The sequence below is a fragment of the Myotis yumanensis genome, unplaced genomic scaffold, assembly GCF_028538775.1.
Source record: "Myotis yumanensis isolate MYYU_CA2020_CCGP unplaced genomic scaffold, mMyoYum1.0.hap1 SCAF_10, whole genome shotgun sequence".
Classification (NCBI taxonomy): Eukaryota; Metazoa; Chordata; class Mammalia; order Chiroptera; family Vespertilionidae; genus Myotis; species Myotis yumanensis.
Genome location: NW_027223761.1, coordinates 73523158 through 73547561, shown reverse-complemented (window position 1 = coordinate 73547561; position 24404 = coordinate 73523158). Strand labels below are relative to the sequence as shown.

General features: G+C 35.4%; 1 protein-coding gene and 1 non-coding gene across 11 annotated transcripts in view; both read left to right on the top strand.

Moving 5' to 3' along the window:
* The window catches only part of GRIA4 (glutamate ionotropic receptor AMPA type subunit 4), a 433261-nt gene that overhangs the window by 355813 nt on the left and 53044 nt on the right, over nucleotides 1-24404 (top strand). For 9 of the 10 annotated variants that reach the window (XM_070426004.1, XM_070426006.1, XM_070426005.1 and 6 more), the window contains 4 exons: nucleotides 5410-5520; nucleotides 13591-13797; nucleotides 19848-20218; nucleotides 22551-22749. In XM_070426004.1, coding sequence (XP_070282105.1) covers nucleotides 5410-5520; nucleotides 13591-13797; nucleotides 19848-20218; nucleotides 22551-22749 — 888 coding nt within the window. Of the gene's footprint in view, nucleotides 1-5409; nucleotides 5521-6825; nucleotides 8167-13590; nucleotides 13798-19847; nucleotides 20219-22550; nucleotides 22750-24404 lie in introns of those variants that run through there. The other variant, XM_070426014.1, reaches the window with a different exon arrangement.
* On the top strand, nucleotides 15320-15426 carry LOC139019187 (U6 spliceosomal RNA). The gene has a single exon (XR_011473066.1). It is a non-coding gene; the product is annotated as a U6 spliceosomal RNA (small nuclear RNA).

Sequence of the window (24404 nt, the reverse complement as noted above, 5' to 3'; positions counted from 1 at the left end):
TAGATTATCAAATGATTTCTCAACAGAAACACATCAGGCCAGAAAAGAATGGACGGAAATCTACAAAGTGATGCAAAGCAAAGGACTGAATCCAAGAATACTCTATCCAGCAAGGCTATCATTCAAAATTGAAGGGGAAATAAGAAGCTTCACAGACAAAAAAGGGCTAAGGGAGTTTATCACCACCAAGCCAGCCATGCAAGAAATGCTAAAGGGACTGGTGTAAAAAGAAGAAATATCAAGCTCAGAAAGAAAACAGCCACACACACACACAAAAAAAGAAATGGCTACAAACAAATACCTTTCAATAATAACTTTAAATGTAAATGGACTAAATGCTCCAACCAAAAGACATCGAGTGGCTGAATGGATAAAAAAACATGACCCATACATCTGCTGTCTACAAGAGACCCACCTCATTAGAAGGGACTCACACAGACTGAAAGTGAAGGGATGGAAAAATATCTTTCACGCAAATGGAAAGGAAAAGAAAGCTGGGGTAGCAATACTTATATCTGACAAAATACATCTCAAAGTGAAGGCCATAACCAGAGATAAGGAAGGCCACTTCATAATACTAAAGGGATCAATACAACAAGAAGATATAACCCTGGTAAACATATATGCACCCAATGCAGGAGCACCCACATACATAAGAAAACTTCTGGAAGATATCAGGGGAGAGATCGACAACAATACAATCATAGTAGGGGACTTTAATACACCACTGACATCACTGGATAAATCCGCTAGACAAAAACTCAGCAAAGAAACAGCAATCCTAAATGACTCACTAGATCAGATGGACTTAATTGACATCTTCAGAACACTTCACCCCACAGCTGCGGAATATACATTCCTCTCAGGTGCTCATGGGACATATTCAAAAATAGACCACATATTGGGTCACAAGCAAAGTCTCCACAAATTCAAGAAGATTGAAATCATAAAAAGCTTCTTCACAGACCACGATGGCATAATGTTAGAAATAAACTACAATAAAAACAACCCAAAATACTCAAACACTTGGAAGCTGAATAGCATGTTATTAAATATTGATTGGGTTACCGATGACATCAAAGAAGAAATTAAAAACATCCTGGACACTAATGACAATGAAAACACAACAATCCAAAACCTCTGGGACACAATGAAAGCAGTCCTGAGAGGGAAGTTTATAGCTCTACAGGGCTATCTCAAAAAACAAGAAAAAATGGTAGTCAATCATCTAACTCTACAACTCAAAGAATTAGAAAGAGAGCAACAAGAAAACCCCAGAGTGAGCAGAAGGAAGGAGATAATAAAGATTAGAGCAGAAATCAATGAAATAGAGACCAAAAAAACAATACAGAAAATCAATGAAACCAAGAGCTGGTTCTTTGAAAGGATAAACAAGATTGACAAACCCCTAGCTAGGCTCACCAAGAAGCAAAGAGAGAGGTCCCAAATAAACCAAATCAGAAATGATAGAGGCGAAATAACAACAGACCCCACAGAAATACAAATGATTGTTAAACAATACTACGAGCAACTCTACTCCAACAAACTGGACAACCTGGAGGAAATGGACAAATTCCTAGAAAAATACAACATTCCAAAACTCAATCAGGAAGAATCTAAAAACCTCAATAGGCCAATAACTATGGAAGAAATTGAAACAGTCATCAGAAAGCTTCCAGCAAACAAAAGCCCAGGGCCAGACGGCTTCACAGGGGAGTTCTACCAAACATTCAAGGAAGAACTAAAACCTACCCTCCTCAGACTACTACAAAAAATTCAAGAGGAAGGAACGCTTCCAAGCTCATTCTATGAAGCCAGCATCACCCTAATACCAAAACCAGGTAAAGACATCACAATGAAAGAGAATTACAGGCCAATATCCCTCATGAACATAGATGCCAAAATCCTCAACAAAATCTTAGCAAATCGGATCCAGCAGTACATCAGAAGGATCATACACCATGACCAAGTAGGATTCATCCCAGAGATGCAAGGATGGTACAACATCCGTAAATCAATAAATGTGATACATCACATAAACAAATTGAAAGAAAAAAACCACACGGTCATATCAATTGATGCAGAAAAAGCATTCGACAAAATCCAACACCCATTTTTGATAAAAACTCTCAGAAAGGTGGGAATAGAAGGATCATACCTCAACATAATAAAAGCCATATATGACAGGCCCACAGCCAACATCATACTCAATGGACAAAAACTAACACCATTTCCCCTAAGAACAGGAACAAGACAAGGATGCCCACTCTCACCACTCCTGTTCAACATAGTACTGGAAGTATTAGCCATTGCAATTAGGCAAGAAGAAGGAATAAAAGGCATCCAAATTGGAAAAGAGGAAGTAAAACTGTCCTTATTTGCAGATGACATGATATTATACATACAAAACCCTAGAGACTCCATCAAAAAGCTACTAGACTTAATACATGAATTTGGCAATGTAGCAGGATACAAAATTAACCCCAAGAAATCTGAGGCATTTCTATACACCAACAGTGAACTTTCAGAAAGGGAGATCAGAAAAACAATCCCATTTACCATCGCACCAAAAAAATTAAGATACCTAGGAATAAACTTAACTAAAGAGGTTAAAGACCTCTACTCAGAAAACTACAGGACGTTGAAAAAAGAGATAGAGGAAGACATAAACAGATGGAAGAACATACCATGTTCTTGGATTGGTAGAATCAACATCATTAAAATGTCCATACTACCCAAAGCAATCTATACATTCAACGCACTTCCCATTAAAATACCAATGGCCTTCTTCAAAGATCTAGAACGAACTCTCCAAAAATTCATCTGGAATAAAAAAAGACCCCGAATAGCTGCAACGATCCTGAGAAAGAACAAAGTAGGTGGGATCTCAATGCCAGATATCAAGCTGTATTACAAAGCCACTGTTCTCAAAACTGCCTGGTACTGGCACAAGAACAGACATATAGATCAGTGGAATAGAATAGAGAGTCCAGAAATTAGCCCGAACCAATATGCTCAATTAATTTTTGACAAAGGAGGCAAGAACATACAATGGAGCCAAGACAGTCTCTTCAATAAATGGTGTTGGGAAAATTGGACAGACATATGCAAGAAAATGAAACTAGACCACCAACTTACACCATACACAAGAATAAACTCAAAATGGATAAAGGACTTAAATGTACGACAGGAAACCATAAAAATTCTAGAAGAATACAAAGGCAACAAAATCTCAGACATATGCCAAAACAATTTCTTCACTGATACAGCTCCTAGGGCAGTTGAAACTAAAGAAAAACTGAACAAATGGGACTACATCAAAATAAAAAGCTTCTGCACAGCAAAAGAAACCATCAACAAAACAACAAGAAAACCCACCTCGTGGGAAAACATATTTGCCAACGTCATATCTGATAAGGGCTTAATCTCCAAAATTTATAGGGAACTCATACAACTTAACAAAAAGAAGATAAACAATCCAATCAAAAAATGGGCCAAGGATCTAAATAGACACCTTTCAAAAGAGGACATTCAGAAAGCCAAGAGACATATGAAAACATGCTCAAAGTCACTAATCATCCGAGAGATGCAAATCAAAACAACAATGAGGTACCATCTCACACCTGTCAGAATGGCCATCATCAACAAATCAACAAACGACAAGTGCTGGAGAGGATGTGGAGAAAAAGGAACACTTGTGCACTGCTGGTGGGAATGCAGACTGGTGCAGCCACTATGGAAGGCAGTATGGAGGTTCCTCAAAAAATTGGAAATGGAACTCCCATTTGACCCTGTGATCCCACTTCTAGGAATATATCCCAAGAAACCAGAAACACCAATCAGAAAGGATATATGCACCCCGATGTTCATAGCAGCACAATTCACCATAGCTAAGATCTGGAAACAGCCTAAGTGCCCATCAGTAGATGAATGGATTAGAAAGCTGTGGTACATCTACACGATGGAATACTATGCTGCCGTTAAAAAGAAGGAACTCCTACCATTTGCAACATCATGGATGGAACTGGAGAGCATTATGCTAAGTGAAACAAGCCAGTCAATGAAGGAAAAATACCACATGATCTCACTCATTCATGGATAATAAAGACCATTACAAACTTTTGAACAATAATAGATACAGAGGCAGAGCTGCCTCAAACTGATTGTCAAACTGCAGTGGGAAGGCCAGAGAGAGTTGGGGGGCAGGAGGGAGGGGAGTAAGAGATCAACCGAAGGACTTGTATGCATGCATATAAGCATAACTAATGGACATAAGACTCTGGGGGGTAAGGGAGGGTAGGGGTTTGTCAAGGGCGGGGGGGGGGGGGGAAAGGATACTTATGTAATACCCTTTGTAATACTTTAAGCGAAAAATAAAAATTAAAAAAAAAAAAAAAAAAAAAAAAAAAAAAAAAAAAAAGACCCTATTGTGGCCCAGGCAGGTGTGGTTCAGTTGGTTGGAGCATCATCCCATATACAGAAAGGTCAAGGGTTCAATTCCCGGTCAGGGCACATACACAGGTTTTGGAATTGGTGCCCTGTCGGGGTGCCTATAGGGGCAGCTAATCAATGTTTCTCTCTCACATTGATGTTCCTCACTCTTCTCTCTATCCTTTCTCTCTTTTCTCTCTCTCTTTCTCTCACTCTTTTCTCTCTCTCTCTCTCTCTCTCTCTCTCTCTCTCCCTTCGTCTCTCTAAAAGAAAAAAAGGCCCATTATAGTTTACTACTTTATAAAACACTTAACTAATTAATTTATCATATGAAAATAAGTTTGCACCAAATCTAAATGACAAATTAAGATAAAGATTTCATTTAAAAATGTAAAAGTGATTTTCAAAATAAAAATACTTTTTATTAATCTCTGATGTGTTTGGCATTTTAGAGGTGAAAAAACTGTTGCCGAAGGACTAGGTTATGTCAAACCAAAAACTGTTTCTATGTTGCTTTAAAAAAAAAAACCCACAAATTGGTTTTGCTGGAAAATATCAAATTGTTTTTTGCTGGAAAATAGCCATATTTACAAATGTCCCTTTGTAAATATAGCTATTCCCTTTACCATGAGACCTGTACCGTTACTGATAAAATCATGCAATGTTAGAGAGTGCCAGTCCATCTCACTAGAAGAGAGGCTCAACATAAAATGGTGTTTCACCTGTATCCACGTTCCTTTTGAACCACTCCTTCCCAATGCCTCGGCTACTCCATAATGCTGAACAGTAAAGTTGCCCAATGCATACTCAGGCAGTATCTTTAACATCAGGAAAGCTGGCTCATCACCAATTAAAAATAACTTCCAAACTCTTTTTTATCCGTGTTTTTCATTTGCTTTGTGTTCTTATTGATATCACTCATCGTTCCCATAAGAATATTCTAAAATGTGTCTTCAAAGAATTTTCTCTATTTGGCAGGTTGGGTACTGGAATGACATGGATAAATTAGTTTTGATTCAAGATGTACCAACTCTGGGCAATGACACAGCAGCCATTGAGAACAGAACAGTGGTTGTCACCACTATTATGGTGAGTTTCGGTCTCTGCTTTATGCTGTTCCGTTTTGTCCACAGGCAACTTTAATTCCCAGCTGTGGTGAACAGGGAGGGTGGAAGCAGTGGTGACATGGGTGCTCCGATCCACAAAAGTCTGATGAGACTTTGAGTAGGTTTGTCCTGAGCTTTGAGTACATTCGGTACTTTTATTTGTATTATCGTCTGTTGCATTGTTGTTCTTAGAAAAATGCTCAAATGTCAAAAATTGAAACTGTCATGCCCTAGTTGGAAATGTGTGAAATGCTAACATTCCAAAGGACAAACGAAGGAACATGAAAAAGATCAACAGCCAATAACCTAAAATATCTGATAGTAAACACCATATTATTATTGTTATTATATTTTTAAATATCAATGTGATAATAGTTAATGGTGTTTAAAATGATCATTTCCAGGGAGTTTAATCATTGGGCAATGACTCACATTGTCTGTTTGTATGGTGTAGAAATGAATGTGAAGATTTTAATGAGCATGTTTACAATTGAATGCTTTAGAAATAAATTTTGTTTTATATTTATTTTTAATGCAAACAAATTTTTACACCGATTATTTTTCTCATTGACTAGTGACAAATAACAATATAATGTATAGGACTTCCAGGAATTAAGAGAAATATGACTGCTTCATTCATTCACCTTATAAAATACAAAAATTCTCTGAATTTTAAGGCTACTTTTTCAAAGAGATTTTCATGAAGCTACCTTTTAAATAATAGAAATTCTTATATATTTTTCTCTTCTAAAGTCAAACATGCCCTTTAGAGTCAATGCTAGTCAAAGGAGATCAACAATCGGTGACCTTTTCTATCTAATTTAAATTTATACATCCTCAGCTCACTGTCTTGTTAGGCAGAGCATATTTTTAATGATTTATGGAGCCCTTACTCTAAATAAAGTGGAAGTATTTTATGTAATTTAGCTTTTAACTCATGTAATTTTAATTTGAGGTTTCAGTAATGCTGAGTTATTTCCAAAATGTTGACATTGAGGTCAAAGCATAAAAATGCAGAGAGAAGCTTTCATATGTGCAATTAGCTTTATCTGTGTTGCATCACCAGCCAGCAATTTAATGTTGATCTGCCAAGTCTTGATCAGAAGTTTATGATTTTAGAATGAAAACAATCAACCACAATTTTTGTGTAAGAGGGCAAAGTATATACCTTCTCACTTAATTGTGTAATATTTGCATGGGACTTGGAAAGCAATGCATATACATTTCTTTTCCTAAAAAAGACACAGTAATGGAAATTCATACTTCAGTACAGTCCTCCTCTTTTCAGCCTCTGATGAAGAATCCTATTTTAAGAAATTGATCAAGAAAGAATTGAGTTCCACGGTGTTCGACTATTCCTAACAAGGCTCAAGTCTTGTTCTCCTGTGTAGTAAATTTAATCTAAATTTTCATATGGGATTCTTCCTGGATGACCAACTCTGGACTACCAGAAAAAAAATTTTAAGTTCTGTGACTTTTCTGGGAAACAAGAACAAAAGAAGACTTAATCCTCATCTTTCTCAAGAAAATAAGTAGATGTTGAAAAAAGAATCACTTAGCAATTCTGACATATCAGTTCCAATACCTTGAAATGGGGTCATTGTTCGTAAATAATTGAATGATATCACTCCTAATTCCAAGTAGATTTTCTAAAAGTAAATATCTATGAATTTGTTTGCTTATTTTCTGAATATGCAATGTTTTCTTTAAAGATTTTTTGAAATTTTGCCTGTTCTGTGTAAAATAGAGTGTTTTAGTGTACATTATAGGTATAGTAATCTGGAGCATCTTCTTTCTATCCCTGTTAATAAAGGGACTGGAGATTTAATTCTTAAAACCAAAATATTGAACTGATTTTGCAAGCATGGCTAGTTTTTCTGGAAGCATGCTATAGAAAAAAGTTAGGAAAATTGATTGAAAAATCCAACTGTTTCCTATATACATAAAGAATATTCTGTAAAATTATCTGTTGTTTGACAGTGATATCAATATTTTGCTATCAAAATAGTGCAACACTAGTATCTGTCTTTTGTATGAAAATGTTATCTTCATATACATAATATCTCTGGTCTTTGCAACTACATAATTGTTCAGTAATTTAAAAAAAAAAAAAAGCTAATAGCAGAATCCTTTCCCTGAAAGTGTTCCTTGTATTTGCTTTTGTTAAAAATGGTAACCTGGGATCTGTGACATCTCTACCACCTCATTCCTTTTGAAAAAAAAAAAGTATGGTTCATTGTAGATGAACGAGATGTTGGCATCTGCATGTAATAATCCCCCAAATTCAATGGAAAACTTCCAATATAGATGGAATTGGTTAGACATTGTAATGTATGCAAGACAGATATCTAGACACAGAAGAAGGCTAAGAGTGTGTGGCACTGGAGATCATTCATTCTGATTGAATTGCTATGGCATTGCTGTTCTCCCATTTGTCTTTCCTTTGTGTATGTTGTTATTTATTGGTTGCTACAATGTAATGATATATGCTATTGTTAAATAAAATTGATTGATCAATTCATTTATTCATTCCTTCATAAATATTTATTAAGCGTCTACTCTGTGGTAGGCACAGTTAGAAGTCTGGAGATCTGTAAGAGAACAAAATAGACCAAATCCTGCATTCAGAAATCAGACAAGAAACATATAAATGTTACACAGCATTCTTAAATAAAATGTCGCTTTAGTGAGTTGCACTGTAGAACTTTATTTTTTGTGTTGTAGATCTATAATGTGATGTTCATTTTAATGTCTAATTTATTCTACCTGAATATAGTCTTACTGAATTTAACTTAGCTAAATTTGAACAAAAAAGTAAAATTGTCAATATCATCAAATGAAAATCATGACTACAAAAGTTGAAAGGTCTAAAGTTTTGGATTCAGATGTTCATCATTTTTTATCTTCAGTCTTGGTGACTAAAAATTTTATAAAATCTGTGAAACTTATCAGCATCTTACCACACAGAATTAACTTTTTACATTTAAAATAATAATTTCTGCAAACCACCTAAGGAAGCAAGTATGTGCCATGTGGCTTGGACGAGTGCAGGACCAAGGGAAGGGCAGCTTGCAGTGGACTCTGGGAAGGAGAGGCTGTTTCCCCTGCAGCCTCTCTTCTTTCCTTGGATGCTGAACTCTCTGGAAAAGGGGAAATGACGCAGGGATATTTCAGCCAAACCCAATTTTCCCACAGTCTTTACTAGTGAAGTTAAATGATGCTTCTGCTGCATTATTCAACTAAGAAAGTATTTCTTATCATCTTATAGACATACCAACCCTGTAGGAAACATTCCCATGAATCCAAATGCATTTCCCACAGTGTCAGAATAATGTTACAAACCTAAAAAGCTATTTTACTTATCACACTTGTTCTTGCTCGAGGTTAAATTTTATATTTCTTAGATGTTTTAGACTCTATCTTCTCTGTGTACAATTTTGTGGATGCACTCTAAATAGACACATGTGGACATAGTACAACAATCTACACTATGCAGGTGGTGGCAAAAGTAGGTTTACAGTGGTGAGTATGCAAAAGTTTATTCTTGTACTATTATTTATTAATTATTGTATAATTTTGCATATAAACAACTGTAAACCTATTTTTTCCACCCCACATGTAAAGGAAATACAGATATATTTATTTTCTTCCCTGTACCAAATATTAATATCCCCTATACACACACCTGCCTCCAAAGGGATTATGTCAATTCATTTTTAAATGAAGTATTTTAAATAAACTTCAAATTGTGCAGCCATTAAATGTATTTATTTTTTCTGAATTGAATAACATTTTAATTTCCACTTTTAAAATGTTACCCATGGAGGAAATTATCTACATCTATTAAAATTCTTTGAAGAAAAGCAAATATCCACATAGCAAATACTGGTAGCATTGGTTGACACTCCTGGTTTTATTAACTGTTTTCCATTGTAATTCTAATGATTATATTTGTGATGTTTAGAAAATTTAAAGCTTTTCTAATAGGCATCTATTTCAATAGTTTCACCTTTGCTAAAGACAAATAATCCAAAACATTTTTCTCCGTAGGAAAATGATACTTCATTGACTGAAAAATCATCTCAATTCATTTACAACATTTTCTTAACCAAGCCCTAAGGTAACACCTTTAGACAGAGATTGGTCTCTTTCCTGAAGTAGCAGAGCAGATGTAAAATGGAAATTTTACTATCCATTATGGAAATTGTAGTAATAAACTCATAATTACTAAGAAGTAATGCTTTTAAAATAACTTCCACGGCACTATTGTCCCACAGGGCACAATAGTCGATAATAAAGATGGAAGGCTATACTCCTAAAAGAAGGAGGTTATATTCCACTTCTCTAATCATTCCGTTTTTATTCACAATTGAACACCTGAAACTCCATAAGGATGCTTATCAAAGATTCCCCACAAATACCCTTAATGATTCGGTTGAACTCATTTTTTTATTATATTGAAAAGAGTTGGTATTAGCAGCCCCAAAACTTTGTATTAAATCTCCCCAAGTATGCAGTGTTTGAAGGGCTTACCTGTGGACAAATTTTCAGATTGAGGCTGGGGCAAGAGCAAGTTGGGAGAGTGTTAAAAATCCCTATTCAAAGGAATTAGGTAGAGCTGAGAGCTTTTGTTTAAGGAAAGCCTAGCCTTTCCCTCCTTTGTTCTCCCACCTCTCTGAGTAAGTTCCTTTTATCTGTGTGGTGCTGCATGTGTCACTCCCCTGAATCTCAACAACTGTGCACACCCTGGATGTGCAAAAGCCTAGTGAAATTCCTAATCAGCATCTTCAGCAAACTGAACGCTTTTCTAGCCTTTATTGGTTTGTTTGACAAGAAACAAAGACATGATGGACCCCTATTGTCTAAAGAAAATGGAGGGAGGGGATTGAAAGAAGACACTAAATAATTTTTAAAGTTATATGTACATACACCTGTTTCAGAAGAGATGCCCTAGCACTTGTTAGCCCTTACTTTCCTTTTTAAGACACCTGAATCAAAGTTCCTGTTACTTTGCCATGATATTCCTATTTAAGAAGCCCAGATAGACCAGAAAATCTTTATATTTATTGAGTGCCTTATATACACCATACACTATGAGGCAATATGGAGAGCATTGTTTACTCAAGTTTCATATAAAGAATTTCATTCTCTAAAAATACAGAAATTCACTTCTTTAATCTTATCCTTTTTTTCTTGTTAAAGCATATGGAATCTCGAAGAGTTGAATATATTTTGACAGATGCAATAGTACCTTCAAATACTTTCAGATATTTCAAATTATAGGTTCAACTCCCACTTCTGCTAGTTCTGTGAAATTGAACAATTTACTTAACCTCCTTGAGCCTTAATTGTTCCATCTGCAAAATGGGAAATGCCTGCCTCAAAATGTCAGTGTGAAAAGTAAATGAAAGGGCACAATTAAAGAAGTTAGCATTGTACCTAACACAAAGTAAGCACTAAATAAGTGAGAGCTATTATTTTTTCCAGTACTCTTATTATTGTCCTCACCACTCTCCATTACCCTTATTTTAAAGAACTTAACATTCATTAATCACAAGAAGACAAGGGGCATGTTTTATTTATTTTTGTACCCTTAGTTCCCAGCAAACTGCCTGGCATACAGTGGGTGCTTAATAAATGTTTGAGTAAATAAAAGTTCAGCTTTTAATGAAGCAACACTTCACAAAGTAATGTAGCAGGAATTTAGCAAATTAGATGGTAATACTAGCTAGAGAAACTTCTGTTAAAATTATATATATATATATATATATATATATATATGCTAAAATTCATGTGTTCAAATATTCCAGACACTTTAGAATAGATTTTCAACCTTAGTACCAAAGGTGAGCATTAGCTACACCTTATTTGAAAAGCTATTAGGTTTGTTGTACTAATAGCTATAGGTGATAGCTATATACCCATTTCCATTAGAATGTTAAGTATTTTACAATGTGTGATTCTTGCTTTTTTCTACACATTCTTCCAGATTTTAATTAGCTATTATAATAAAAAAAGAGAAAAATGAAAAGATTAGCTCATTTTAACTACTATTTTATAGCATATCTTAGAAATTAATAGTGTTTTGCAACAAATCCCAAATTTTCACAACCACACTTGTAATTTGTAAAACTTTATATTTAGCAAATGTTTTCTATAAACTAATAATTTTCAGCTACCTAAAGAACAGACAATTAGTTGCCTTAATTTTATAGACCGATAAACTTTCTTTAAAACATTATATTTAGAGATGTTTTCCATAAACTAATAATTTTTATCTATAGAAAGAAAAGGCAATTAGTTGCCTTAATTTTATAAAGCAACAACAGATGGATAAACTTGACCTGGCCAGTTCTGCTCAGTGGATAGAGCATCAGCCTGCAGACTGAAGGGGCCCAGGTTCAATTTTGGTCAAGGGCACATGCTCGGGTTACTGGCTCAATCCCCAGTGAAGGGGATGGTTCTCTCTCATCATTGATGTTTCCCTCTCTCTCTCCCTCTCCCTTCCCCTCTGAAATCAATAAAAATATATTTTAAAAAAATAAAATAAAGATGGATAAACTTTCAAGTGTTAAAATATTTATCAAATCAAAGGAAAAGTAAGAGACTTCCGGGTCACTTAGACATGCCAACCTAAGGCAGAATTTAAGAAAGTAATACAAGCACCAATCCTGGACAGTGGCCCACAGTAGTGTTCTTCAGGGCATCTCTGTGAGACACTCAAAGAGCATTTCATTTACATTCTTAATCAAGATTTTAAAAGTAGTTTCTACACTTACAAAGTACTTAGGAAAGCAATTAGCGTAGAACGGCCATGTTGTGCAAAGTAAATTACATTCTAAGTCACAGTTCCAAGAGCAAGTTAAACTTCCACATTTACAAATTTGCTGAGACAAAAGATTTGTATCAGAATTACTAAATGGATGTTACCATGCAATTTTAGAAAATATAAATACATGATCTCAATGATGTTGTGGCCAAAACTGGTCCTTGCTTGTCTGCAAATAACTAAAATTTCTGAGGTGTGGCCAGGAGTTCACTGTGGATTGCACGTTTGCCAGGGCTGTCTTTTAGTTGGTGGCTTTAGTTTCCATTTATAAAATCAATGCATTTTTGCTAACATGTCTTTTACTTCACGGCCTTTAACGAGTTTGAATTTGGGGTGTGTGTGTGTGTGTGTGTGCACGCGTGTGTGTGTGTGTGTGTGCGTGCACACATGTGCTTTAACTGAAAACTGTGCAGTTATGATTAGCCACCAGTAAACTTTTTCATTTTATATGAATTTTTACAATAATTCTTCATCGTATTTTCTGTCTTATTTGTTTCAAATTGATAGTCACAACTGGAGAAAAATTGTTGGCTCCCATTGGAGACATATAATAGAATAGAATTAAAATTCATGGAACAAAATTCTAATTAAATCCAAAATATTGGACAATTTTAAGGAAGCTGATTTGATGCAAATAAGTATATACAGTTTTTTAAACTATTAATTCTTCATTTTTAGTTTAACTTGCGAGTGCCTGCTCTGAGAAAGGCATATTGCTACATGCTAGAGAGCAAAGGAAAACGATCTAGCTCTTTTCCTAAAGGAGGTCACAGTTGACTGTGTCTAAACAAGATGCGGAATATGGAGACAGGCGACTTTAAATTAGTCTTTTACTACATGAGGCAGACTACTAAATAGTCTTTAACTTCATGTAATAATTTGAAACTAATAATTTCATTGCCAAAGGTGATAACTTTGCTTCTCTAGATGATTATTAATGGACATTTTTCCCATCACAGTTACAGTGCTGGGTATGTAATGATTACTCAATCAAAAATTATTTTAAAGACTTCACATTCAGTATCTAGTGTAAAGCTATTTAATGTACTTCTAAGCATATTTATTTTTGTATATTTATTTTACTACTGATATCTAGCCACACAAAACCAGTGTGTATATAATACTAAATATAATACTTTTGTCAAATTTTGAAACTGGAGAGTTACATAGAGATTTTGGAATGTTTATAATTTCTCCTTTACAGTTCTACTTCTCTCATTATAGGAATCCCCATATGTTATGTTCAAGAAAAATCACGAAATGTTTGAAGGAAATGACAAGTATGAAGGATACTGTGTAGACTTGGCATCTGAAATTGCAAAACATATTGGTATCAAGTATAAAATTGCCATTGTCCCTGATGGAAAATATGGAGCAAGGGATGCAGACACAAAAATCTGGAATGGGATGGTAGGAGAACTTGTTTATGGGGTAAGCAAATCAACTGTTTACATAAACCTGAAACTTTTTTTTACATGAGCACATATCAATTTTTAAATGTCTATTACTGTTTTTTTTAATTTGCAGTTACATTCAAAGAGACATATATGGTGTTCAACTATTTCTCTATTTCATTAATAATGCAATTCCCAAACAATGAGGGAAACTAACGCTTGATAACTTCAAAATAAGGAAAAAGAGAAAAAAATTCAGAATATGATGTCCTATTTTTAAAAAAGCAACACTAACTTCAGTATCTGTGATGATTATTCTTTCATGTTTGATTCTTCTATCCCATAGACATGTTGTTTTGAGAACTACAAAACAAAACCATTAGTAATTGTAGCAACAGATTTCCTTCAATAGCATAAAGTTGAACCTCATTTTAGCTAGTTTATTTATATCCCTATTGGTTGTAATTCTGGTAAATGTTTTTTAAGTAATTGGTGAAGTGATCACTACACTATTTTAACATCTATAAAATATTCACCAATCATGTGAGATTCTTACAATTCAGCTGAACACAGTAAATTTAAGCTTTATGCAATGCCACAATTTTTTCGCACCTAGCAAAGCACAAAAGCTAGAATTTCTTCCACAGCAGGCCTCACATGAAAGCATGTCATGCCCTTTCTTTTGTGTTCCCCAGGTATTGCGGGTACACATTTATAGCCAAGGGCGAATTCAGTGTACACATTCCTGCCTGAATCAGAACAAGATCGCTCTCTTCAGCTACCACTGCAAAGTATCTAAAGCAAACAAGCAGTTATCAAATGCTAGTGATGGTATGATATTTCCAAAGTCCAGAAACCCAGCCTTGAATAGTACATTTTATTCACCTAATAGTGAATAAAAGTCACATGCACTTGCAATTTATTCTGAAATTTCCTGTAAGCCAATTCATAGATCACAAATGTCACCTTCAAGTCACAGTCTGTCTGATTAATCTTCTCAAGGACCCTTTGAAATGAAGGATTTTATGAAAGTCTTCCTTCCCCAGAAAAGAATAAAGGTAGAATGATTTAGAACATAAATGACGTCGTACACCAGGGCTTACTTTCCAAGCCAGAACTGCCATCCAAGTTTCATGATTCTGCATCTTGCTTTTCAAACCATGAAGCGATGAACATTCTCCATACAGTCCAGTCCAGTAGCTATAATCTCAACAGCAAGAGGAAACTATTTGGCATTAAAAAGTAATCAGTTATTTTATATTTATTTGCAAGAACTGCTGACTAGTTAGGTGACTTGAAAGGTGGTGGGGCAGGGAATGAAGTTATAAAAAATCAAAAAGTATTTTATCCCAAGGCTCATGATCAATTTGATATTGAGCTTTAAATTCCAAAGGAAAGGGGTTCCTAACACTTGTGCTTCTTGGTAATATTTTAGACTTTAGACACAATAAGCCAATTTTAAATGTGAACATTATCCAGGTTATTATAATTCTCTACTATACTTTATTTCCTTCAGAAAACAGTATTGAGTATTTCTCCTCAAAAAAAACTAGATTACCGTGCTCGCTTCGGCAGCACATATACTAAAATTGGAACGATACAGAGAAGATTAGTATGGCCCCTGCGCAAGGATGACATGCAAATTCGTGAAGCGTTCCATATTTAAAAAAAAATAGATTACCAATTAGTTATGGATGAGTTACTTTCTAAGGCGTTTTATATATATCCTCCAGAGTCCCTACCAGTTGGGCAGTCCAAACTCACCTCTTGCAAGGGTTCTGACCAGATTTTATTAGGGGGATATTGTTTAAATAATGAAAATAAATTATATGAAGAGAGTAGCACAATTAAAAACAAACTCAGTAGTACACATGTCACAATAATCAAAAGTCTGAAGTCAGGCCATTCTCAGAGAGAAAGATTATAACAGTGATTAATACTCATTATAGTCATTCATTCATCAGCCAATATGAGAGGATTTAAATATCCCCATCTCTACCACTTCATTTATCCACTTTTTTCTCAAAAGAAATCTTATTCCATGCCTCTTACACTTTCTACAGATTTGGTATTTTCCATTCTGGTGTCTGCTAAGTCTGTACTTCTCTCTCTCTCTCTCTCTCTCTCTCTCTCTCTCTCTCTCTCTCCTAGCACTTACTAGTACATGAATGCCCAGTTCCCAGGGTTTTAGGTAAAACTCCATCCATTCTCTTCTACCTAACACAGGCTGTTAGACAGCAACATGCTTATCTTTGAATTTATTATTATTATTATTATTATTATTATTATTATTTATTTATTCTTTGCTAACTTTGTTACTGTAATTGTTAGAATAGATTACGTGTGAGACACCTGTGATCTCCGCACACCACAGGGCAGTGACTCAGAGGCTCAGAACCTCCCTTAACACTTTAAGGTCCTTCCTGCCCATCACACCTGCTCAAGTCCATCCTATGACCTGCGGTGCGCTGCTTCAGGACCTTCTGGTCCCCGCCATACTTGTGTGTATTTTCATCCAAGGGGATATTTCGCAAAGTATGTTCCATAGCCTACCATGTGTTAACATACTGGTTCATGACTCACTCCAGAGGTCCTCCCGAATTCAAGTATTACCAAGCTCTTGCAGGAGATAGTTTACACTTAATTTTCAGAATCGCTGAGAGGTAATGGATCCAGGCACACACAGCACATCCAATGACAGTAGAGAAAGCCCCAGTGTGTCTTCTTTGTTCACTGGCCTCTTTCAGATCACCAACTTCAGACTTTGAACGTGTCCTCTTTGAACATCACTGTTACCACCTTAATCCAATGCTGGTCTTCCTTTGTATCTACTTTTCTAAGCTGGAGACTCTTTTATTTCTCTCCATATTTCTTCCCTTTTAAGGTTTTTCCCTCATTAGTGGTAACCTAAAAATAAAAATTTTCCAAAAGACACTACACAGAACAATGTAGTACGGGAAAGGTGGTGTTTCCGATCAGTGAGAGGGTGCCTTATTCATTTATTCTTGATAGCTGAACAATTACTTGGAAAATTAACCATTTTGTAACACACCATCATGTAGTGTACCAAATACCTTTTAGAGAGATTATCCTTATAGGTGCTAGATTAAAATATGCATGGTTAAAAAATTAAAAATAGGGCAAGGAGAGGTCAATGGAGGGAAAAGGAGACATATGTAAAACTTTTCAACAATAAAGAATTAAAATAAGTAAATAATATGTAATTGAGATTGATCATATAATGTGAGGTTTATTCCAAGTATGAAATCAAAGGCTGAAAACACAAAAAAGGTAATTTTACATGACTTCAACAAAATTTAAAATGGGTGTATTGCAACAGAATACCATGAACTAAGGCAGCGATTTTCAACCAGTGTGCTACAAGAATTTGTAAAGCGTATTTAGTCAAGGGCACTGACCTCTTTTCCCTTAGATTGTCAAATAAAAAAATGACAACAGCCAACACAATAGCTATCCAGTGTAAATCAATTAAGATTATATCTATTTTAGTTTGTCAGATCAGCAAAAATATAATATATTTTTGGTGTGACACAGAATTTTAGTAATTAGTTTATGTGTGCCATGAGATAAAAAAAAAAGGTTGAAAATCATTTATAGAAATGAAACAATTCATGAATAAGGAAAATATTTGCAACACAGAAAAAATAAAAGAATATTTTGAATAGATTTAAAAGCACTTAGAATTACTAAGTAAAAAAATGAATACCCCATATGGAAAATATGGACAGATTAAGAAGTACAAGTGACTATTTATTTAATAAAAGCAAATTCAAATTAACCCAATGTGATCTAATTTGCCAGCTAGCAAATTAGTGAAGATAAATAGAATAAAGATACACAAGGGTTGTCCACTATTTAAAGCTGCAGGTGCATTCACGCAGTGCTGAGGAAAGTAGAAATTTTGCATAACCTTTTGTGAGAAAAGTTGGGCAAGCATATTATGAATATTAAAAGATTGTTCCCATTTAGACTAGCAATCACATTTTTAGAAGTTTATCTTAAATAATTAAGATATGTGCAAGGATTTGTCTTCAAGGATGTTCACATCATTTGTGTTATAAATTGTATAAAACTGAAAACAATGCAAGTATCCCCCAAAATAATAAATTGAGCAAATTGTGATATTTTCACATAATGAAATATTTGCAATCATTAAAACTTATTTTAATGTATATTTTGAAATGACAATGAGTTCATATTCTTTTGAGAAGAGAAAATTAATTATACAATATGATTTTCTGCATTATCCCATTTTAAAATAAGAAAGATATTATTTCTAAAACAATGTCTAACAGGGCATATATAAAGAAAAAATAAGAGAAGGTGAAGGGAATGGAGATATCTTTTCTTCATTTTCTGGTTTTGTTTTATATACTGTTTCTATAGCTAGTTCATGTATCACTTGTGTAAAATAACTTGATAAAACAATAACCTCCCAGCAATGACTCTGGCTCTTACATATACGGGTGTATGGTGTGAACTAGGTTCATTCCTACTTGAAGGCATGGGCAGTGAATCCTCAGCCACCCGGGGGGGGGGGGGGGGTGGGTAGCAGGATGGCCAGAGTACACTCCCCAGACCAGCCCTCCAGGAGGCCTCTGTCCAGCTGCTGGCCATTGCAGGGGGTGAATGTCAGAGTGGCCGCCTCTATGAAAAACATGTATGTCCTGGTATGTCTCAGATTCCATTTCAATGCCAAATACTTTCCTTTTAAAATAATAATTATTTATTTTTCATTTGTAGATCATGTAACAATTTACAGTATTTTCATCACACTCTATTTCATGTGATGTTAGAGATGACATGATTTAATAGAAGAAGCACAGGTCAAATCGCAGAGCGGCTGTGATGTGTAAAGCTCACCTGAGTCTCAGTTTCAGCATCTATAAAACAGTGATAAACATAAGCTTGATATTAGGGTGAAATGAGCAGCCGTTTAAAATATTTAGTTTCACATCAGACACATGCTCCCTCAATAAACGCTCACTGTTATTTTATTAAGGTTTTTTAAATAAATAATCACAATAATACAATGAGATAAAAGGAGAAAATGGGGGATGTTTCCAATTTTTAGAGTTATTGGAAAAAGACCCCCCAAAATAGCTAAAATCAATGAATAAAAATGTAAGCTGGTGTTTTATGATCATAATATCTGAGAATTGAATCCACTGTTTTCCAATATCTTTTTTTAGAACCCAAAGGTGAAAAATCAAAGTCTGTAAATACGAAGAAACAAATGCCAATTTCCAGATTTTTGTGTGTGTGTTTAATTGGAAAATACAGTCAAGCAATGGGTGTCTTCTATCTTACAAACACAGATTTTATAGGTTTTTCTCATAATTGGAAAGGAATAAAAAAGAAAGGACTATTTAAAATTTGTGTTGCATAATATTAATGGGTGGCCAAGTAATGAATCAGTGGCAACATTTCAAATGAAAGATAGCATGCCTGGCCAAGAAATTCAGAAATTCGGCCACATGGAAAGGCTGTCTTCTCCTCTTGCTGTCCTAGATCCTTAAAGACTAATACAGTTATCTGAGTGGAAGTTATTTTTGCTTATGTCTACTATTTCTCCATTTCTCTTCTTATCTAATTATTAGCACCGATAAAAATAGAGGTTTGTGCAATTTAAGTGACACATCTATATATATAAAAGCCTAAGCGACTGTTATAACCGAAAGACTGGACTACCGGATGACCGGACAGTAGCTATGGCATGCACTGACCATCAGGGAGCAGACACTCAATGCAGGAGCTGCCCTCTGGTGGTCAGTGTGCTCCCACAGCCAACCTCCAGCGGTCCCTCCCCCTGGCCGCCCCGATTGGCCCCGATCACCGGCCAGGCCGAGGAACCCCACCCATGCACAAATTCATGTCCCGGGCCTCTAGTTATCTTATGAAAGAAAACAAGTCAACTGTTCACCTTTGCATTTGTCATTGTTGGCATTGGGAAAAGAAATTGTATAGCTAATGTGTAACTGGTTAGCTGTGAATGGATCAACCCAGTGCTAATTGCTTCATGAAGAGCATTAACCTATGTGTTTTCATGTGTCTTTTCTCTTATAGAAAGCAGAGATTGCTATTGCCCCTCTGACAATCACTTTGGTCCGAGAGGAGGTCATTGACTTCTCTAAGCCCTTCATGAGTTTGGGCATATCTATCATGATCAAAAAGCCTCAGAAATCTAAACCAGGAGTGTTTTCCTTCTTGGATCCTCTGGCCTATGAGATCTGGATGTGCATAGTCTTTGCCTACATTGGTGTCAGCGTGGTCTTGTTCCTAGTTAGTAGGTTTAGTCCATATGAGTGGCACACAGAAGAGCCAGAGGATGGAAAGGAAGGACCCAGCGACCAACCTCCCAATGAGTTTGGCATCTTTAACAGCCTCTGGTTCTCCCTGGGTGCTTTTATGCAGCAAGGATGTGACATTTCACCCAGGTTAGTTTCAACAGTTGTTCACCAATTCCCCGGTATTGCTAAGTGTTGTGCAAATCATCTCTCTACATGTTTTTCCCCTGAAGGCAGAGCATTACTTGAAACACAGAAAAAAACCTTGCAATTTCCAAATTAATTTGAACATAGTCATAGCCAAATTTTCCAAGATAGCATAATATATGGATACATCCCAAAGGAAGTTTTACATATGCAACTCACCAGAATTCTCAAAAAATAACTTAGTATTAATATTTCCTTCAATGGTTTGACAGACAGAAACTAAAATCTAAATTGTAAAAATGGGATTCGTGTTCTTTTTGTCTCCTTTTCAAAATAAAATGTTTTTGTTACTGTTGCTGGTCTTAAGTTTTAAAAATTAATTTTGAATTTTATTTACATCCCATGTATCTGAAGGGAGATTTCTGTCATGGCATTTCCTAAATCCTGAAATAATATAATAGGTACTAGATATGCATTGCTCTGTATGACAATATATGTCAAGCTAAGCAGTAGGCAGAGTCAGCAATGCAAATACTACGGTAGCTTTATAGAGATGTTTTTCACTATCTGTGGAGTCATAGCTCACTTTCTTTGGATGCCACTGAGATGTTTTTCATTTTTGTTTGCCAAAAATGCAGCCAATCTCCTTGCATAAACAAGTACCAATTTTGCCCTTAGAAAAAGTAGCTGAAGGCAGAAAAAAACTGAAAATTAAATTTAAATAGTGACTTATATCAGTGTTACAAGTACATGGATTTTTTTTAAAGAAATGTATGCATTCTCAAAAAGAGACAATTTAGCCACAGAACAGTTTGTGTTCCTGAAGACCCAAGGAAATGGACCTGGAGAGCATTATGCTAAGTGAAATAAGCCAGTCAGAGAAAGATAGATATCACATGATCTCACTCATTTGTGGAATATAATGAACAACATAAACTGATGAACAAAAATAGATCCAGAGACATAGAAGCATGGAACAGACTGTCACACCTCAGAAGGATGGCAGGGGAAGGGTGGGGGGAGGTAAGAGATCAACCAAAGGACTTGTTTACAGGCATATAAGCATAACCAATGGACAGAGACAGTAGGGGAGCGAGGTGCTGCCAGGGAGAGGTCAATAGCGAAAAAAGGAGACATATAAAATACTTTCAAGAATAAAGAATTTTTTTAAAAGGCCCAGGGAAACTGTAAGTGTACTTAAATTCTAACATGGAAATATAAATCCCTAACTCTCAATCAATGAAATGAAATCAAAGTAAATGGAGTAATGGTTTCAAAACTAGTCTTAAGCAAATACTAAGTTAAAATCAACAGGTGCCATTTATATGATAATGGTTAAGAAGAGAGCATTTTAAAGCTAGAAATACCATGGAAAACAAGAAATGTGTCCTCACATTAAAAAAAAATGTTTAAATACAATCTATTACAGAAATTTAAAATAGTTTGATGGTCCCAATGAGTGAGATCAATTATAAGTATGCCCTTCATTTTTTATTGATTCTATTCTCACTTTTCCTCTGCACTCACACTCACCCACATATCCCCGATAGCCAGAGAAAGGGTGAGGAGGAAACTTTTTTTTTAGATTTAGCATCAGTTTTTAATGTTGTTGCTACACACTAACAAAGCACCCACTTCGGTCTCATGTTGGCAGGGACAGAGAGAACATTTTTATGCCAGTATGTAAAGACGCTTTAGGACATAACTCATTCACTCTGATAAGAACTGGGCTATCAACAAATCCTGAAATGTAATCAGTTTGAGGCCAATCCTAGATCTTCATCTGGTCCACCCCACCTTGGCATATGTCTCATCCTTCCTGCCAGAGCTCTGACTTAAGGTGAAAACCAGTTCTCTCAGAAGGTTTTCTACCAACTTAAATCTAAGACCTCACCCACTTTTAATAGGTATTGCTACTTTATGTGCCACCAAGAGAAAAACAAGGCTGCCAATTAAGCCATGATTCTGTGTTTTACCTCAGTATAATGTAGGTTGCATCTAATATCAAAAATGCTAAATATTAAGGGGGGTAATCAATGAATTAGTAAGTATTCCTCTTTTGTACTTAAAGGAAAGGTATTAAGTTCCATAGTTCTGCCCAATAACAATAGAAAGAAAAAAGTTCCCATATTCTCAGTGGCATTTATACATTTCATATAGCATAGGCAACATCAAAGCATACAGAAATACTAGAATCATTCTTGAGTAGATTATCAGAAAATAAAATGATATTTCAATTGTTATTTTTAAGCCACATGGGAAATTGATGGTATTTCTTTTCTTTCTCTTTGTTGGTTGGAGAAAGGAAAATGTGCATTATCTTATCCATGTTTAGATCCCTCTCAGGTCGAATTGTTGGAGGTGTTTGGTGGTTCTTTACACTCATCATTATATCATCTTACACTGCTAACCTCGCTGCTTTCCTGACGGTGGAGCGCATGGTCTCCCCCATAGAAAGTGCCGAAGATCTGGCCAAACAAACAGAAATTGCCTACGGAACACTGGATTCAGGGTCAACAAAAGAATTCTTCCGAGTAAGTTCAGAGAACAACTAACAATGAAGTGTTCATAATTTTTAAATCCAGGCAATTTTGCCAACAAGGATATTATGGGCTCTAGCCACTGTAGGTTTTGCAAACGCAGTGGTAACTGCCATGTTTAATGCTAATACTTCCATGTGGATTCTATAACCATTTTAACTTTCAAAAACTAATTGATTCATTTGCATTGCAAGAGGGACCCTCTCTAAGCAAGTGTAACAACAAAAAGGTAATTACAACAACTTTATAACATAATCTATCTCAAAGATTCCAGGGCTGATCAGGCCATGATACTGCATCTGGCAAGTTTGTATTTATGTGTGCGTGCTTGGGGGCTTAAGAGCACAAAAATGAAAGCAAGAGTGTTGTTTTTTTTGTGTGTTTTGTTTTTGTTTTTGTTTTTGTTTTTTAAATAATACAGTTAACTTTCTGCATTTGAAACCAAAACCTTAATTGCAGGTTATCTTCCCTACATGAGGCACATTATTCTATAATCTCTTTCGTAGTGGTAGATTTCAAAGCAATATATTTGCTTTCTCACAAGATAGTGGTAGCAAAAACTATTAAGTTTTGGACATCTCTGTGAGGCGTTGTATGGAATTTTGTTTGTACTAATTCCTCTGCTTTTGCAGATAAAGTTGTTCAAAGTGAAATAATTGTATTTACATATGAATATGACCCCTTTGGCTTGTCATTAGGATGGTAGGTACATTTGTTGTTTTTCTTTTTATAGTTGCTTGCTTCATGAGGATGAATTTTTTTTCTTTTTTTTTATCAGTGAACCTCTTTTACTCCAGTTCTACTTAAATCCAGAGATACAGGATTGGTAATATCTGATCAGAGTTCAGGGTTCATTCTGTGACTTCAGAACTAAAGTATATAACTATATAATAATGAAGGCATGTTGTTTTACTTTCAATTGCTTAAAGAAGACAAGATATATTTGACTTATTTCTTAAGCTTTTGTGGAAAAATGAAAGCCCTTTAAAGAAAGTGTCATGCTTATATACAGTTGTTGAGAGATTACACTTTCATTTTTAATGCATGTATTTTTGTTTTCTCATTCACCTTGGGAATTAAATACAACAAAATGTTCTACCCCTTAAGAAAGCCTTAACTTTCATGTACTTGAATTTCAGTAAGCTATTTCTCTTTTTATTTATTTATTTTATTTCATTTTTTTAATCCTCACCGGAGGATATTTTTTCCCAATATTTTTACAGAGAGTGGAAGGGAGAGGGAGAGACAGAGAGAAACACCAATGTGAGAGAGACACATTGATCGATTGCCTCCTGAATGGGCTGGGAGCCTGCAACGGAGGTATGTGCCCTAGACAGGAATTGAACCCGGGACCCTTCAGTCTTCAGGCCGATGCTCTATCCACTGAGCCAAACTGGCTAGGGCTATTTTTCTTTTTAAAAATGATTTGATCCTGCCCAGCCAATGTGCCCCAATGGTTGAGCATTGACCTATGACCCAGGAGGTCATGGTTTGATTCCAAGTCAGGGCACATGCCTGAGTTGTGGGCTGGGTCCCCAGTAGGGGTGTGCAGGAGGCAGCCAATCGATGATTCTCTCTCATTATTGATGTTTCTATCTCTCCCTCTTCCTTCCTCTCTAAAATCAATAAAAATATATTTTTTAAAATAA